General features: G+C 37.4%; 1 protein-coding gene across 1 annotated transcript in view; it reads right to left on the reverse strand.

Annotated features, from left to right (window-relative positions):
- Positions 1 to 20,112, reverse strand: part of unc80 (unc80, NALCN channel complex subunit) — a 102,971-nt gene that overhangs the window by 29,277 nt on the left and 53,582 nt on the right. Inside the window, exons 10-17 of the mRNA XM_073959781.1 lie at positions 18,101 to 18,294; positions 17,859 to 18,031; positions 17,222 to 17,334; positions 8,109 to 8,126; positions 3,824 to 3,965; positions 3,314 to 3,758; positions 2,084 to 2,281; positions 111 to 399 (exon numbers count right to left, since the gene is read on the reverse strand). Coding sequence (XP_073815882.1) covers positions 111 to 399; positions 2,084 to 2,281; positions 3,314 to 3,758; positions 3,824 to 3,965; positions 8,109 to 8,126; positions 17,222 to 17,334; positions 17,859 to 18,031; positions 18,101 to 18,294 — 1,572 coding nt within the window. The remainder of the gene's footprint in view (positions 1 to 110; positions 400 to 2,083; positions 2,282 to 3,313; positions 3,759 to 3,823; positions 3,966 to 8,108; positions 8,127 to 17,221; positions 17,335 to 17,858; positions 18,032 to 18,100; positions 18,295 to 20,112) is intronic.

The following is a 20,112-nucleotide window of genomic DNA, read 5'->3' on the forward strand; positions in this document are numbered from 1 at the left end:
ATATAGAAATTTTTATCTGTATAAGGTTTTCGTATAGGATCTGCGATACGGATAAAGTTTTCATATAGAAAATATTATCCAGAAAAGGTTTTTTATATAATTCTACTCACCTAATAACTCTGGTTGTTTGTGAAGCCGGTCCTTTCCTATGCGGCCTTGGGGTAACAGCCAATATTCCACTGAGAGCCACTAGGCGGAATGGACCGCCATGTGCCCCCTTTACATAAGTTATAAACTGTCGCACATCGCTATATAAACTGGTATTATCCACCGATTTCAATTCTTTCGAAGCATTCACAAAACGTGTTACCAGCGGCTTGAAAACTGCAGCAATAACTTGAGCTTCAGGTCCACCGCTAAGACCACCACTGAAATTCGTTGAATATCCACCTTGACCGCCTGATGAGGATACACCATTGCCAAGATCGGTGTTAAGATTTTTAAAGGCACTCGTGCGTTTATGAGCTATTTTGTGTTCGTTTTATTCGATATTTTTGTTGTTGTGTTTTGATTTGTACAGTAATATGTGTGGGTGTTTTTTAATTGAAACGGTTAAATAATATACAGACAGTGATATAGCGAGAGAGAAAGATAGAAGAAAGAAAGAGGGAGAGAGAGACAGAAAGAAAGATAGAGAAACAAAGTGTGTGTACGTGTGGGTGTTATCAAAACAAACAAACAAATAGATGCGTTATCGGACGGTGTAGTTCGAAAAGAGAGAGAGAGGCAAGGATGGGCAGGATATTTCAGGGGGAACGAAAGAAACAAAATCACTTTAAGAATGCAATATAAGAAGAAATTCGTTTATTTTATATGCTACAAGTAAGAAGCCAATAATCTTTTAAAAAATAGCCATGCAAGATTCTTATAGAAAATGTTATCAGGATAAGGTTTTCTTTTTGAAAATTTTATCCGAATAAGGTTTTCTTATAGAACATTTTATCCGAATAAGGTTTTCTTATAGAAAATGTTATTCGGATAAGGGTTTCTTACAGAAAATGTTATCCGGATAAGATTTTCTTATATAAAATGTTATCCGGATAAGGTTTTCTTATAGAAACTGTTATCCGGATAAGGTTTTCATATATAAAATGTTATCCGGATAAGGTTTTCTTATAGAAACTGTTATCCGGATAAGGTTTTCTTATAGAAACAGTTATCCGGATAAGGTTTCTTATAGAAAATGTTATCCGGATAAGGTTTTGTTATAGAAAATGTTATTCGGATAAAGTTTTCTTATAGAAAATGTTTTCCGGATAAGGTTTTCTTGTAGAAAATGTTTTCCGGATAAGGTTTTCTTATAGAAAATGTTATCCGGATAAGGTTTTCTTATAGAAAATGTTATCCGGATAATGTTTTCTTATAGAAAATGTTATCCGGATAAGGTTTTCTCATAGAAAATGTTATCCGGATAAGGTTTTCTTATAGAAACTGTTATCCGGATAAGGTTTTCTCGAAGAATATGTTATCCGCATAAGATTTTCTTAGAGAAAATGTTATCTGGATAAGGTTGTCTTATAGAAAATAATATCAGGATAAGGTTTTCTTATAGAAAATATTATCCGAATAAGATTTTCTTATAGAATGTGCTATCCGGACAAGGTTTTCTTATAGAAAATTTTATCCGGATATTTGTTACTTATAGAAAGTGTTATCTGGAGAAGATTTCCTCCGAATATATTTTTTATTCCTGATTCCTGCTATAAATTTTGATTTACTCGTAGCAAAATAAGTTTAATATTTTATTTATTTGCATGCATAATGTATATTAGTTTTTTATAACAATAACAATTTTTAATTTCAAGATATATGCGGAAAGCAATTTGCAAGCATCGCAAAGCTTTAAGAAATCATGCAAATTTTTAATGTATGTATTATGTAATTGTTTTGCTAGGTGTGATGTTTGAAGAATAAGAGATTATTGGCTAGGGCATGAACAACATACTCATAATTGTTTTTGTTTTGTTGCCCATGGTATTTTCGCGTTGAATGATTGTATGCAACTAATCTCAATGAATCATATTTGAAATTATCTCATTCCTATTTTCTACGAATTTTCTACTAAAATAGTAATGGAACTTACTTAGCGGCGATAACAATGAACTTGGATCCACGCAGAATGCACAAAAAGCATGAAAGAAGTCCACCAATTCTTGAAGACCGCAATTTTTCACCATTTCCTGCAGATACCGCTTTGTACGTTGATTAGCGTGTCGCAAAAGGCGTGAGAGAATTTTTTGGCATTGACTGCGAAGAAAGTCGGCAGGAGGTCCACGAACACCTGAATAGAAAAACAATAATATTAATTAATTTAAATATGTTCTCAACAAAAGTTTATTTGAATATAAGATAGACTTATCAGTTAATAATTTGTTGAAATATTATTTGGACAAAATTTGCTATACGAAAACCTTATCCGGATAACATTTTCTATACGAAATCCTTGTCTGAATAACATTTTTTTCTATTTTTTTTTATACGAAAACCTTATCCGGATAACATTTTCTGTACGAAAACCTTATCCGGATAACATTTTCTATACAAAAACCATTTTCTATACAAAAACCTTATCCGGATAAAACTTTCTATAGGAAAACCTTATCCGGATAAAATTTTCTATAGGAAAACCTTATCCGGATGACATTTTCTAAAGGAAAACCATATCCGGATAAAATTTTCTATAGGAAAACCTATCCGAATACAATTTTATATAGGAAAACCTTATCCGGATAAAACTTTCTATAGGAAAACCTTTTCCGGATGAAATTTTCTAAAGGAAAACCATATCCGGATAAAATTTTCTATAGGAAAACCTATCCGGATAAAATGTTCAATAGGAAAACCTTATACGGATAAAACTTTCTATAGGAAAACCTTATCCGGATAAAATTTTCTATAGGAAAATCTTATCCGGATAAAATTTTCCATATGAACACCTTATCCGGATAAAATTTTCTATAGGAAAACCTTATCCGGATATCATTTTCTATACGAAAACCTTATCCGGATAACATATTCTATACGACAACCTTATCCGGATAACATTTTCTATACGAAAACCTTATACGGATAACATGTTCTATACGAAAACCTTATCCGGATAACATTTTCTATACGAAAACCTTATCCGGATAACATTTTCTATACGAAAACCTTATCCGGATAAAGTTTTCTATACGAATACCTCACCAGGATAACATTTTCTGTACGAAAACTTTATCCGGATAACATTTTCTATACGAAAACCTTATTCGGATAACATTATCTATCCATAATTTTTTTTAAGTTCGTTGGTTGTAGTTTTTCCACTTACCATCATTGCAACCATTTGGACACCCAAGTACTTGTAGAGCTCTCTTAATGATTCCCATTGAAATCTCATGGGCATGTTCACCCAATTTTAGAACACCCATTTCCAGCAAAAGCTCGCAGATATTGAGACCCGATTCCAATACTCTCAACGAGACAACGGTTAAATCTCTCTTGAAAACATTCAATACGGCCAGTAAGACAATTTCATAATCGATGCCACCATCACGGGTAATATAAAATGAAGACCCCGGGGCTTCGGATTCATCCACGCCAGTATAATCAATATGGGAATCTGTATTGGAACGTAACATATGGCAACGGACACGTGATCCCACATTACCGGTGGATAACCCAGCCATGCTGCCATTATAACCATTGACACAAGGCATACCACCGCCAATGCTGCCACCACTGCTCATGGCATCCAATTGGGAATCAATGGAGCCCTGTAAACAGAAATAAAAATGTGTGATTTATGATAGTCCAAAAATGTGTTTTGTCGGATACCTACCTGTCTCTTCATGTAATCTGGCGACGGTGTTGGCGTATGCTCTGTCACAGTTATTATCGGATTGCGGGGATAAAATGTTGTCCTCTGACCAGATGACTGGGATGATCTTATAACTTTGGGCGGTTCAACGTATCTGTAAAATCTTCAATATTTGAATATTCCATCGAGGGGAATATATGAAAAACCGAAACATTAGTTAACAAAGATGACATGATGGTGCAGGATGAGTTATAATTATTTGTAGTTGTAATAATATTTGTTGTTGTAAATATTGTAAGAAAAAAGCTGAATTTGAAATAAAATCTGGCTTTTGTTATATACAAAAATTTAGCTTAACAACCAACGGAGTAGCAACAAAGTTCTACTTGGAACGGAACTTTCAAAACATTTAACGTGGTTTTGGGAAAGGGGAAACTGGGGTATGTTGTATTTGAATAAAGAGGTGCAATAAACATGAGAAGCAAGAAATATGCAAAACAAATTCGCAAACGCAATAACTGTTAATTTAGTGTTGTTGTTGTTCTTTATTAATTTCGATGGACAGGGACAATAATGGTGTATGTAAATACTGAATTTATAAATGTTTCTCTATTTTAAAAACGGATCACAATTTCTATAGGAAAAAGCTAATCGGGATAAATTTTCCTAAAGGAAAACCTTATCAGGACAACAACAGCATGACGTTTTCTATACGAAATCCCGGATTAAATTTTCTATACGAAAACCTTATCCGGATAACATTTTCTATATGAAAACCTTATCAGGATAACATTTTCTATACGTAAACCTTTTCCGGATAACATTTTCTATACGAAAACCTTATTCGGATAACATTTTCTATACGAAAACTTTATCCGGATAATAATTTCTTTCTTCTTCTTTATTTGCTAATTCGTTTTCCGAATGTTAGCGACCAATACAATACAAATAGTTTTTTATAAATACATATGGATACAATATTTGTAATATTTTTTTGTTTATAGATTGCTTAGTATATCTGCAAATGCCTCTCTATCTCTAGCCTTAAACAATAATTTCTTTACGAAAACCTTATACGGATAATATTTTCTTTACGAAAATCTTATCCGGATAATATTTTCTTTACGAATACCTTATCCGGCTAACATTTTCTATACGAAAACCTTATTCGGATAACATTTTCTATACGAAAACTTTATCCGGATAATAATTTCTTTATGAAAACCTTATCCGGATAATATTTTCTATACTAAAACCTTATCCGGATAACATTTTCTATACGAACACCTTATCCGGATAACATTTTCTATACGAACACCTTGTCCGGATAACATTTTCTATACGAAAACCTTATCCGGATACCATTTTCTATACGAACACCTTGTCCAGATAACATTTTGTATACGAAAACCTTATCCGGATAACATTTTCTATACAAAAACCTTATTCGGATAACATTTTCTATACGAAAGCTTTATCCGGACAACATTTTCTATACGAAAACCTTATCCAGATAACATTTTCTATACGAAAACCTTATCGGATAACATTTTTTATACGAAAACCTTATCCGGATAACATTTTCTATACGAAAACCTTATCCGGATAACATTTTCTATACGAAAACCTTATCCGGATAATATTTTCTATAAGAAAACTTTATCAGGATAATATTTTCTATTCGAAAACCTTATCCGAATAACATTTTCTATACGAAAACCTTATCCGAATAACATTTTCTATACGAAAACCTTATCCGGATAACATTTTCTATACGAAAACCTTATCCGGATAACATTTTCTATACGAAAACCTTATCCGGATAACATTTTCTATACGAAAACCTTATCCGGATAACATTTTCTATACGAAAACCTTATCCGGATAACATTTTCTATACGAAAACCTTATCCGGATAACATTTTCTATACGAAAACCTTATCCGGATAACATTTTCTATACGAAAACCTTATCCGGATAACATTTTCTATACGAAAACCTTATCCGGATAACATTTTCTATACGAAAACCTTATCCGGATAACATTTTCTATGCGAACACCTTATCCGGATAACATTTTCTATACGAACACCTTATCCGGATAACATTTTCTATACGAACACCTTATCCGGATAACATTTTATATACGAAAACCTTATCCGTATAATATTTTCTATACGAAAACCTTATCCGGATAATATTTTCTATACGAAAACCTTATTCGGATAACATTTTCTATACGAAAACTTTATCCTGATAATAATTTCTTTATGAAAACCTTATCCAGATAACATTTTCTATACGAAAACCTTATTCGGATAACATTTTCTATACGAAAACCTTATTCGGATAACATTTTCTATACGAAAACTTTATCCGGATAATAATTTCTTTACGAAAACCTTATACGGATAATATTTTCTTTACGAAAATCTTATCCGGATAATATTTTCTTTACGAATACCTTATCCGGCTAACATTTTCTATACGAAAACCTTATTCGGATAACATTTTCTATACGAAAACTTTATCCGGATAATAATTTCTTTATGAAAACCTTATCCGGATAATATTTTCTATACTAAAACCTTATCCGGATAACATTTTCTATACGAACACCTTATCCGGATAACATTTTCTATACGAACACCTTATCCGGATAACATTTTCTATACGAAAACCTTATCCGGATACCATTTTCTATACGAACACCTTGTCCAGATAACATTTTGTATACGAAAACCTTATCCGGATAACATTTTCTATACAAAAACCTTATTCGGATAACATTTTCTATACGAAAGCTTTATCCGGACAACATTTTCTATACGAAAACCTTATCCAGATAACATTTTCTATACGAAAACCTTATCGGATAACATTTTTTATACGAAAACCTTATCTGGATAACATTTTCTATACGAACACCTTATCCGGATAACACTTTCTATACGAACACCTTATCCGGATAACATTTTCTATACGAAAACCTTATCCGGATAACATTTTCTATACGAACACCTTATCCGGATAACATTTTCTATACGAACACCTTATCCGGATAACATTTTCTATACGAAAACCTTATCCGGATAACATTTTCTATACGAAAACCTTATCCGGATAACATTTTCTATACGAAAACCTTATCCGGATAACATTTTCTATACGAAAACCTTATCCGGATAACATTTTCTATACGAAAACCTTATCCGGATAACATTTTCTATACGAAAACCTTATCCGGATAACATTTTCTATACGAAAACCTTATCCGGATAACATTTTCTATACGAAAACCTTATCCGGATAACATTTTCTATACGAAAACCTTATCCGGATAACATTTTCTATACGAAAACCTTATCCGGATAACATTTTCTATACGAAAACCTTATCCGGATAACATTTTCTATGCGAACACCTTATACGAAAACCTTATCCGGATAACATTTTCTATGCGAAAACCTTATCCGGATAACATTTTCTATACGAAAACCTTATCCGGGTAACATTATCTATACGAAAACATTATCCGGATAATATTTTCTATACGAAAACATTATCCGGCTAACATTTTCTATACGAAAACCTTATCCGGATAACATTTTCTATACGAAAACCTTATTCGGATAATATTTTCTATTCGAAATCCCTATCCGGATTAAATTTGCTATACGAGAACCTTATCCGGATAACATTTTCAATACGACAACTTTATCCGGATAACATTTTCTATACGAAAACTTTATCCGGATAACATTTTCTATACGAAACCCTTATCCGAATAACATTTTTTATACGAAAACGTTATTCGGATAACATATTCTATAAACTTATATATCTCAATAACAGTAAAACCTACGAAAGTATCATACAGATCAAATTTGTAAATTTGAGAATTTGCACAGCTACAACATTTTCTCTAATCCCATTTTGATGGTGCTGGCGGTTTCCAAGCAAAATCGTGAAAACGTAGAAACAAATCTACGATTTATTTTGACTTTTCTCATCTATGAACATTGATCAGAATCAGAATCCTTAAAAACTTCAATTTAAAGTTGGTTCAGGCGCACCGTGCTGTTTATTGTGTTGCCCAATATTATGACTTTGCTCGAAATAGAGAAACATGTTCTTTTTTACATTCCATTCTTGTCTCCTTATCCCTTTATCATTCAATTGTGTTAAAAGGTTTCCAATGAGTTGTGGTGGTGTTATGGTGCTGGTGTTTTTTTGGTTTTGTTTTTAAACAGAAAATTTGATGTTTCTTTTCTTCGAACTTAATTTGGTAAACAACACAACTCACCCGCTATCGAGAAGACAGCTGGATTTTTAATGGTTAGAAAGGACACAAGTAAAAGAAAAAGTGAAATAAAATTAAAGCTTAGCTTCAGCAAAGAAAAGCTCGTTTTTATTGAAGAGAAAATAGTGCAATTTTATTGTGCAGATAGTGAGGATAGATAAACGTTATGTGGTGTGGGTTTATGTTGTTTCCAGTAGTAATTTGATAGTCTTTTGGTAAGACATTCATATTACTCTTAATAAAGTTATAGTTTTTATCAATCTCTGACCAAAGATATAAGTACATTAGGCCGGGGCGATGTATATGGAAGGAAACAAACTTAATGGGCATGGCCATATGTCTATGGTGAAAATCGCACCTCCAGATTTTGACTTGACGTTTTTTATACACGTTTTTTGTGGATATTTTGGCATATATCCGCTAAGCAATTGAGATTTTCGATCCAACACTAAGGCCAAAACTGCCTGAAGGAGAGTTCCAGTGCTTTTGCGATGTACTAGAGATTTCTTAATTACTGTCTTGGCTGTAATTTTTGTCTTAGTGTTGGATAGAAAATCTCAATGATTTGGCTGTTATATGCCAAAATAACCAAAAAACGTGGATAAAGAACGTCAAGTCAAAATCAGGAGGCTCGATTTTCACCGTAGACATATGCTCCAGTAAACTTTTCTGCTCAGTACAATTCCAGGAATCAGAAACGAGACGCGTCCATTAAGTTTTTCAAATCGCCCCGGTCTACTGAGATTACACTGCAGAAACAATTTTTGAAGGCATTTGGCATTATATGAATTAGAAAATATGGGCGATGGAATTTATTTTCGTAGTCGTCTCCGGAGTTGGTGTCGGCGTCCTGAAAAAAACTAGGCTGGAGTCAGAGTCTGACTAAAAATGGCTTGGCTCCGAACCGTGGTCCAACGAAAATCTGCTATAGTGGGCTGGTAGTAACCGGCGATAAGACTAAATTGATGATATCTGCGCGCAATGCGTCCACTGAACCCAGACCAATTGCGAAAGTTGGCAATTACAATTTTAAGGTAATTAATGACTTCAACAAGAGGGTGTTTGTCAGTTCTTCTATCGGGCGCGTCCCCTTCGGTGGATAGGGTGAAGTGGATGGTCATACAACTTTACCCTAAACGAGGGAAATCACTCGTGACATGGCCAGCCTGGGGTAGAGTTGTACGATCAGCTACCTCTGGAAACCTTAAGTTTCCAGCAGACAAAAAACTGACTAGGGGGTATAACGCTAAAAAAAAACAACTATGAATTAAAAGCTATTAAAAGCTACGGTGCAGGCCCTACTAAACCCAGTAACGGCGGGGACCAGTGAACTGCCTTGCGAGTTACACCTCGCCGATTTCATGCGATCCATGAGCATAAATCTCCCACAGTTGTGGATGCCTTGGCATCAGCGGAGGAGGATAAATGGCAGCTCAGAGAGAGGGTTAACTTGACCCAACCATCTGAGACTTCTTCTTCTTCTTTCACTGACAAGACGAGCTCGGACATGAAGATGATGAGCGCTACGTCCAAATCTTCCAAAATGGTCGGGGATTTTGGAAATAAATCTAAGGCCTTCCAGAAGAGGAAGATGAACGCAGAAACCGGAGCTGAGTAGCCATCAACTTACGCTAAGGTAGCCAAGAAGTACTAGAAGTCTACACAAATACCAACCGGCAGAGATCGAGAAACCATCCGAGACTGTGAGCAATCCTGCATCCGAATCCGATAGCTGCGAAAAAATTAATATCACTGTTCTGGAAAACCCCCCCCCCCCAAAAAAAGGATGGAGGATGTGAGCGATAGTACCGCAAAACTAACTGCAAAACGAGTGCAGTGGCTCAGATACGTAAAGTCAAAAAGAACCACGCTCGACTAAAGAAGGATAATAGGATGCTTCAAAGGATGCCACAGATTCTCCCTCCATTTCGTCTTTCACTGATAATACGAGCTCGGACATGAAGACGATGAGCGCTACGTCGAAATCTTCCAAAATGGTCGGGGACTCAGGAAATAAATCTAAGGAAGATGAACGCAGAAACCGGAGCTAAGCCGCCATCAACTTACGCTAAGGTAGCCAAGAAGTACTAGAAGTCTACACAAAGACCATCCGGCAGAGATCGAGAAACCATCAGAGACTGGGAGCGACCTTGAATCCAAATCCGATAGCTGCGGATAAGTTAATATCGCTGTTGTAAAAACCCCCCAAAAAGGATGTCCACAAGATAGTGGACGAAGTGAGCGATAGTATCTCAAAACTAACTACAAAACGAGTGCAGTGGTCATGGGCTCAGATATGTAAATTCAAAAAGAACCACGCTCGACTAAAGAAGGATAATAGGATGCTTCAAAGGATGCCACAGATTCTCCCTCCACTTCTTCTTTCACTGACAAGACGAGCTCGGACATGAAGATGATGGGCGCTACGTCGAAATCTTCCAAAATGGTCGGGGACTTAGGAAATAAATCTAAGGCCTTCCAGAAGAGGAAAATGGACGCGGAAGCCGAAGCTGAGCCGCCATCAACTTTCGCTAAGGTAGCTAAGAAGTACTATAGGGACGGGCTGTACTATAGGACGAGACACCAGCAAAGGGTCTAGAAGTCTACACAAAGACCATCTGGCACAGATCGAGAAATCGATTAACGACGAACTATTGGAACAAATCCTGCAATGGCGGCTCTCAATAAAAATCGACAACAGTGAGCTCAAGGGGAACCATCTAATGTACCACCTGGAGCCACACACAAACACTGCAGCTTTCGTGGACGTAGTCAGCAGTATAGTAACTCCTTGGTAGGGTGGTAGACTGAAGCGGGTGAGGAAAGACGAAATTCTTTAACTGACCAAGCGTATGTGGGTGTACGTCAAAGCTTATGGCTACAAACTCGAGACGAAACGCATGCTCGAGGCCTTTGAACTGCAAGACGAGACACAGGGAGGAGATGGGGATCGACGATCTCTCACTAGCCAGTTTCACAAAGACAAAGGGCAGAGCACATTTCGTGTCCTGGATAGGTGAGGATGAAAATACCAAATTAAACAGCCAGGAGGTCAAACCTCCAAGCGACACAAAGGAGGGAATCCATGATTGAGGTCATCCAGATTAACCTCCATTGAGTGAAACGGCAACACTAGCTCTGATGGAGAAAATAGCTGGAGGTAATATACATATTGGTTTAATCCAGGAATCTTGGACCATAAAAAACAAGGTTTCTGGACTGAGCTTTAGTTGAAAATCAAATTTCGGTCTGTGTTGATGGTCAAATATCCCAGATTTTGTAAATGGCGATAAGTTTTCCCACTTTTCATGTTTTTATTTATACTTAAAGACTAAATATGTAGCAAAATACGTCAAGCTATCCCAATATTAGTGCAGAATGTACCGATATTGTTGACTTTGAAGTAATCGAGGTACATTAGGGTGACTCAAAAAAAATATTTTTTGATCCAAAAACTTTATATATAAAATTTTATAGAGATCGGTTAACGTTAACCCGTGCCAATCTAACGATCTTTGTTTCCATAGTAAATTGTATGGGGCCAAATGTGCATTTTCACGAAAATTCTCTAAATACCACAATTATGGTCCAATCGTTGAAAAAAAAAAACTTTACCAGTTGATTATTGTGCCTAAAAACGATTTCTACAAAAAATTTTGAAAATCGCATAAGATTTTTATAGAGCTCCAATATGAATATTTGTTCCATAAGCCGATCTAAGAATACATTTCCAAACGCACCGACGCCATGTTTTGTGATGTCTTCTTCAACTTGGTCTTTCCATCGGAGTTTTGGCCTTCCCTTGGGGCATACACCGTCGAGTGGCTCGTATTCAAATGCCTTTTTGGCGGGGGCATCTTTATCCATCCTGCTGACATGGCCAAGCCAACGCAATCGTTGTAGTTCGATACGTTTTACTATATCGATGTCGTTCGGCTGGTATAGCTCGTGGTTCATACGACGTCGGTATTCACCGTCATCGCATATTGGTCCATAAATCTTTCGAAGAATTTTTCTCCCAAACACACCAAGTTGTGCCTCATCTGCTTTCGCAAGTACCCATGTTTCAGATCCATGCATAAGAACGGGTAGTATCAGTGTCTGGTAGAGTGTAAGTTTTGTTTGACGAGAGGTGGTTTTGCTTTTAAACTGAATACTTAGACCAAAGTAGCATCTGTTGGCTAATATTATTCTTTTCTTTATTTGAAAGCTTATATTGTTAGTTTTATTTGTGGTGGTGCCGAGGTAAATAAATTCATTTACTACCTCAAATTTGTAATTATCAACATCCACAGTTGGCCCGAGTCTACTGGACAACTTGCGTGTTGATAGTATAAACTTCGTCTTATCGCTGTTGACAGCCACTTTGTCAGACTCTTTTTCAATTTTTGCAAAGGTGTCTGTTACGGCTCGCGTTGATCTACATGTTATGTCTATGTCATCTGCGTATTTAAGCAACATTACACATTTATTGTATATCGTGCTGTTTTTATCTCTGGCCGTATATAGATTCGCATCTCGTATGACCCTTTCCAGTAAGATGTTAAATAGGTCACAATAGGTCCTGAATAGTCGAATTAGTTTTGCAGGGATGCCAAACTCAGACATGGCTTGAAACACCTTTGCTCTAATTGGACTGTGGAAAGCGGTCTTGTAGTCGACGAACAGGTGGTATGTGTCGATCTGTCTTTCGTGGGTCTTCTCCAATATTTGGCGCAGTGTGAAGATTTGGTCAATTGTCGACTTACAATGTCTAAAACCGCATTAGTATGACCCGATTATTTCATTGACCATGGGTTTTAAACGTTCACACAGTATGCTCGACAGCACTTTGTATGTGATGGGTAGGAAACTTATGCCTCTGTAATTTTCACAAACTGTCTTGTCTTCTTTCTTGTGTACCGGACATAGTAGGCTGAGGTTCCAATCGTTGGATATGTTTTCTTCCTGCCAAATTTTGCAAATTAGCTGATGCATACTCCTGATCAGCATTTCGCCACCGGTCTTGAACAGTTCGGCGGGAAGTCCATCAGCTCCTGCTGCCTTATTGTTTTTCAGCCGAATAATAGCTGTCATAACCTCGCTTTGGCTAGGTGGTAGACATTCAACGTTGTCATTTACGATTGGTTCTGGAGTATCTTCATTGCCACCCATATTCGATACGAAAAGCTTCATAAAGTGCTCCTTCCAAATCCTCAGTACGCTATATGTATCAGTTACCAGATTCCCTTCGTCATCTTTGCAGGAGAATGTGCCTGCGCTATATCCTTCAGTCTGGTGTTTTACACTCTGGTAATATTTTTATACCCTCCACCATAATATGGAGGGTATAATTAAATTTGTCATTCCGTTTGGAACACATCGAAATATTCGTCGGAGACCCTATAAAGTATATATATTATTGATCAGCATAAAATTCTATGTCTATTTAACCATGTCCGTCTGTCCGTCCGTCCGTCTGTCTGTCTGTTGAAATCAAGATACAGCTCGCAATTTTAAATATAGAGAGTCAAAATTTGGTACAGAAGTTTTTATTACTTGCAGGATGGTTGGTATTGAAAATGGGATATATCGGTCCACGTTTTGATATAGCCCCCATACAACGGTACCTCCCGATTTTCGGTATTTTTAAGGTTTTAGCTTCATTATCCTACCAAAATGGCTGAAATTTGGTACGTAGTCTTCTTTAGGGGTATAAAACTTTCTCCCAAAAATTTGTCGGTATCGGTCCACACCTTCATATAGCCCCCATAGAACGGTACCTCCCGATTTTCGGTATTTTTAAGGTTTTAGCTTCATTATCCTACCAAAATGGCTGAAATTTGGTACGTAGTCTTCTTTAGGGGTATAAAACTTTCTCCCAGAATTTTGTCGCTATCGGCCTACACCTTCATATAGCCCCCATAGAACGGTACCTCCCGATTTTCGGTATTTTGAAGGTTATTAGCTTCATTATCACACCGATTTGGCTGAAATTTGGTACTTGGTCTACGTTGGTGGTATAAAACTTTTCTCCAGAACTTTGTCGGTATCGGTCCATGCCTTCTTATAGCCTCCATAGAACGGTACCTCCCGATTTTCAGTATTTTGAACTTTGTGGCCTCAACATTCCACCGAAATGGCTGAAATTTGGTATTTAGACTTTGTTGGGGTTACTCAAACTTCCCCTTTAAATTTGTCCGCCTTCATATAGCCCTCATGGAAAAGTACCTCCCGATTTTTCGTATTTTGAAGGTTGTGTATTCAAAATTTCACCAAAATGGCTGAAATTTGGTATTTAGTCTTCAATTTTATATAAAACTGTTCGCCAGAAATATGTCTGTATTGCCCCATTTCCGACTAAAATTCGTCGGTATAGGTCCACGTTTCCATATAGCCCCTATAGAACGGTACCTCCCGATTTTCGTAGTACTGAAGATTGTGACGTCAATATCCAACCGAAATGGCTGAAATTCGTTATTTCGTCTTCCAAGAGTTCTGAATTTTCGGTATTTTTTAAGTTTTTTAAGTTTAAGCTACATTCTCTTACCGAAATATAAGAAATTTGGTTTTTAGTTTTCTTTGAGCCTAAACACTTTCAGTCAAAAATTTGTCGGTATAGATCGACGTTTTAAAAAAGCCCCCATAGAATGGTGCCTCACATTGCTTTACCGAAAGTGCTGAAATTTAGTATTAAGTCTTCTTCATACACGAAAGGGAACTAATTATTCCATTTTACTTCAATACAACTTGTGGTGGAGGGTATAACAAGTTCGGCCCGTCCGAACTTAACGCCGTTCTTGTCTGACTTCATTCTGACTCCTGAACATCTTGAGTTTCTAACGCTCACGTTTTTCTTGCTCCTTCTTTTTTCTCCTGAAAATACGCTTCTCCTCTCTCCTCTTCTCCCGATAAGTTTCTTTCGCGCTTCGTGTTGGTACTGAATGCAGTGTTGCTCTGTATGCCGCGTTCTTCCCTTCTGTAGCTTTAAGACACTCCTGATCGTACCAGAAAATTTTAGGGGGAGGTTTTTGGTACCCAAGTACAGATTTTGCGGCAATCTGAAGGGAGTGGCTATTCTTTGCCACTGCGCTTCAACATTATCGGGACATGCGCATCAGTTAAACAGAGTAAGCTTTTGCTGTCTGTTGTGGTTGCAGCTTCTCGACATCTAGCTTCCATCCTGTGTTAGATCGCACTTTTGCCGCAATATTAAGACGAGTGCGTACCTTGGCTGCTGCAAGGAAATGGTCCGAATCGATGTTCGCAATTCGAATCCATCTATCACAACATGATCAATCTGATTTTTTGTTTTCCCATCTGGGGATATCCACGCAGCCTTGTGTATGTGGAGGTGTTGCAACCTGGTGCTGCTCACTACCATGTTCTTTGCCGCAGCAAAATCAGTCAGCCTCATTCCGTTGTCGGAAGTTAGCTCATGAAGGCTGAACTTGCTGGCCGTGGGACCAAATATATTTTCCCTTCCAATTTTTGCATTAAAATCTCCTAGAACAATCTTAATGTCATGGCCAGGGCAGTGGTCATACGCTCTCTCTAGGCGCTCGTAGAATATATCCTTGGTCTGTTCGTCTTTCTCTTCGGTCGTAGCATGGGCGCAGATGAGACTGATGTTAACAAAACTTTGCTTTTATTTGAATTGTGGCAATTCTCTCATTAACCGAAGTGAAACTGGATACGAGATTTTTAAGCCTCTGGTTTACCATATCATGCTTCGTTTCATGGCAGCTATAATACACTTCGAATCGTTTGTGATCTTTACGTCTGCCCGATTCCATCGCACTTCCTGTAAGGCGATAATATCAGCTTTGTACTTATCAAGTACATCCGCCAATGCGCAAACTGCACCTACTCTGTAGAGAGTCCTGACATTCCAGGTGCAGATTCGCATATCATGGTCCTTAATACGTTTGCGGGGGTCGTCAACTTTAGAAATGTTTATTTTTCTTCTTTTCCTTTGTTTTTTCATAGTAAGCTGTTTTGACGGGGTGAGTTACTAGCCCAACGTCCAAATCAAGTTCTTATGGTTCTTATGGGTGAACGCTCCCCAGGTGAAACCCCGGGGAGGTCAGTGTGCACTTGAGATGAAAAAGGCACCAAGATAAGTCTTGAGCTTTGCCATGTTAAAGCCGGTCAAGACCATTCCTTGGTATCATTCATCCCCTACGTCACCCTTAACCGATAGCCATAAAATTTTATATATGTATAAGGTTCTTGGATCAAATGGAAAAAATATAGGGGGTAGGAAATAAAAAACAAAAGATTTTTTGGGGTCACCCTAATGTGCATTTATGAAAATGCCTTGATTTGGATAGTGCGACTGTAATTACTTTTGGTTTAACTATTTTTAAAAGGATGGCGAATAATTTTAATTGCTAAAGTTTAGTATCCTTAAAATAATTTTGACCGGTGAAAACCTTGTTTCCAGGGGTAGTGATAGGGTATCACATAGTCTTTCTGTCTTTCGCTGCACACAAAATGGTGACAATCCCAATAACCAAAAGATGTTCTTTCCACAACCCGTGGTTAATTGTTGATGGACATGAGCAGAAAAAAATATCACAAATTCCTGGAGGGTTTCTTTAGAAATGGCACTAGCTGCAGCAAGCAAACGAATACCAATTTAAAAGGCTGGGATAAATTATTAAAATGCTAATAATATCAGTAGCTCAAATGTTTTACGTGACACTTCTTATAAGCAATGTATCGAGGATAGTATTGAATACTGTTGAATGACATTGACTAGATTCATCGTGTGTACTCCTTGCAGTTCACTTTTGCGTACTGAACGGTATCAACAGCAGTTCTGCCGGTGCCACCCACCACCTATAGCCTTACAAATTTAGAAAATTTAGTTGGTATAGGAACGGCGAAAACCCCTACTAAGCTATCATTGCAACAACTGCATAGAGCAGCCAATGAGCCTCACCCCGAAGTAATGCGAAACTGGTTCCACGATGGTGATCTCTGTGTAGGACCACTATCAGTAGTGGTAGCGTTATCATTATCCACGGTCGCTTATTCGTTTTTCATTTCCTTAGGTGTTTTGTTTAGGTGTTTTGTATTTACTTAAATAATCACATTAATTTAATCCATTATTAAATTGAATTAATGCTTACCTCAAACTTGGCATAGATTTGCCCTTAATTAAGTTACTAGCTGGTTCTCTTGAAATCATTGATGCTGAGCGTGATAATTTCTTTTCTCCAGTATCCAAACTTCGATGATATTCCTTAGAAAATTTTATGAAAAATAATAAAAAAAATTCCAAATATTACTATACAAAGTCCATAGTGCATGGTGGGGAGGAATACATTGAACATTGAAAAAATGAACATTGAACAAGAAACAAATGCAACGTGAGTAGGTTAAAATGTAATTGATTGATCAGATAATATTGATTAAATAAATGTCGGAATTGCGCTATTGGAAAAAGGAGATTATGTCGGACACTAACGGAATGCAATAATGATTTTTCATTTGTCTGTTATAAAAAAAGTATTTTTGATCGATACCGTAGATTGATATAGTTGCATTCAGTAAGTGCCTGCATACAGTTTTTAATTCAATTATTAGCTAAATTTCAAAATGTGTGATGGAATGGGATGGGTGGTGCAACCATGCCGCACACATAAATCTTGAGGGGAGATACACTTATTTGTTTGCAGGAACTAATAGGATAAGATATGTGGGTTAACACCGAAATAATTAACTTTTCTTTGAAAACATTTTTTTTGAAATTAAAACAAATCTTACTGCATGTTGCAGTGGTCTCTTGCCATTAGCTGAACCAGTATCAAGGCCTACTTTTTCCAAATTCTTTTCCGATTTCGAAAACATTTTTGTTTCGACAAATGCCCGCAAATCGGACATTTTAACGCGTTTCTTTTTCTCGCTGCCACGTCGTTCGGCTGTTGGTGAGGCTTCTTCTGGAACAACAAGAAGAACATATTTAGTTGGAATATACTATGGAATTGTAAAAGATTTTCCGAACTTACCCACTAAGCATGCTGTTATAGACGGTTCAGGTATCTCAATGTAATCTTTATTTATGGAACTTCCTGGACTGTCACGATTATTACTATTCGGCCCCTGGTACAAAGATATTTCTATATGTGGTATGGGCAGGGAATTGGAACGCTTTCGTGGTTGATTGATGGAAATAGCAGCTTCTTCACCAATATCACTTAGTCTGAAAGAAAAGGAGATGTAAGAAACAACAAACAGAAGCTAAGAAGCAAGTTTTTCTGAAAAAAAAAATAATCCCTAATAATAACTCTTCCCACCTTCTTCAGCTATTAAGAAGGTGGGAAGAATCTTTTGAATCTATGAAGTGATATTTTCTCCCAAAGCAGAGAACAGACTTGGCAGATTAGCAGAATGGTATTGTTGGTTAAGTAAATTCTGGTAAAAGAATAAGGAATGGTCGAGCCAATATCGAACTAGATTTCCCTTTGTCTATTAGTCCCTTACAAGACGAGCCGATATCGAACTAGATTTTCCTTTGTCTTTTAGTTCCTTACAAGTCCCTATCTTATCTTGGTACATTAGCAGAATGGTATTCTTGCTTAAGTAATCTCTGGTAAAAGAATAAGGAATGGTCGAGCCGATATCGAACTAGATTTCTCTTTGTCTATTAGTCCCATACAAGTCCCTATCTTATCTCTCGTTGAACAATTATTTCGAAGTTTTTTAAAACCCATCAATCGATTCATCGATGGCTCTCGCGGTAACACCCGAACAAGTATGACAACGAAAGCATGTCATTGTCTTGCTAAACCTGAAGAATCTGGTTTTCCTCATGTAGATGGTCCATTGAAGACATGAGGAGGCACCCTGTTGCAGTCTTTCGGATAGGTTTGAATATGTTTCCATCGCGTTGTACTTTAATTCGCAAACCTCGCTGGCGCCGCATAGCTTACCACAGACCGACCCATCGCGTTATATGTGGTCAACAAGGTTTCTTTATAAGCTGTCGGCTAGGACTTGAAAACCTGTTTTCTACATCTCAGCTTATGGCAGATAGCTGTTGCCTGCGCGTTCAACATGTACATACTGTCGAATATACCCCTAGAAACGTGGGGTAGTTTGTGTTCACACCTCAGCTGTCCATATGGTGATCAGAGTGGCCGTAGATTTAGTGGCGTATATTTGCATATCTTGATTCCAACTAGGAGTGACTGGACTCATGGAAGACCACTTCTACAAACCTTGGCCATCTGTACAGATGGATCCAAAATGGAAGAGAGCACAGGAGCCGGATTCTTCTGCGAGGAGCTCGATGGATGCCGGTCTTATAATCTGAACCAGTTCTGTAGCGTCTTCCAAGCGGAGGTATTAGCCATTGTAAAGGCCCTAGAACTGATTCAGGTCAACTTGCGTGGTTATGAGAGACCAATAGTGGATTTTGTGGATAGCCAGGCGGCACTCCAGGAACTCAAATCCTGCTCTATCAAGTTCAAGATTGTTAACACGCGTAAAGGATTGTTAGGAAGACTGAAGAATGAAATCACTTTCTGCTGGGTACCGGGAAACTGTGACATAATTGGAAATGAAATTGCCGATGAGCTGGCATGTGCTGGATCGCAGTCTCAAATATTGAAATTGAGGAAACTGTGCATCCGCATCTGTGTCACTTCACAATAAACTGGACAACTTCTACAGAGATCTATTTGCTCGCAAATGGCAGAGCGAGTCCTGATGTAGGATCTTGAGGCTTACCTGGCCGCCTATATCGAGCCGTAGAACTTCTTCCCTGCTACTCCTTAACAAGGCTGAGATCAGAATTGCTGTAGGGGTCATGACGGGGCACTGCCACATAAGATCCAGAACTTGTCTGTGGGACAGTAGTGTCGATTACTGCAGGCTATGAGGATGAGAAGACTGAAACGGTTGAGCACCTACTATGCCATTGCCCAATGTTAAACAACACTAGACACAGAATTTTCGGGTACTATGAGTTCTCTTCTGCCTCAGACCTATCTAGCATGGCCCCATCAGTGATTGTTCT

Source organism: Musca autumnalis, unplaced genomic scaffold (assembly GCF_047663935.1).
Source record: "Musca autumnalis isolate F117 unplaced genomic scaffold, ASM4766393v1 scaffold_1, whole genome shotgun sequence".
NCBI lineage: Eukaryota > Metazoa > Arthropoda > Insecta > Diptera > Muscidae > Musca > Musca autumnalis.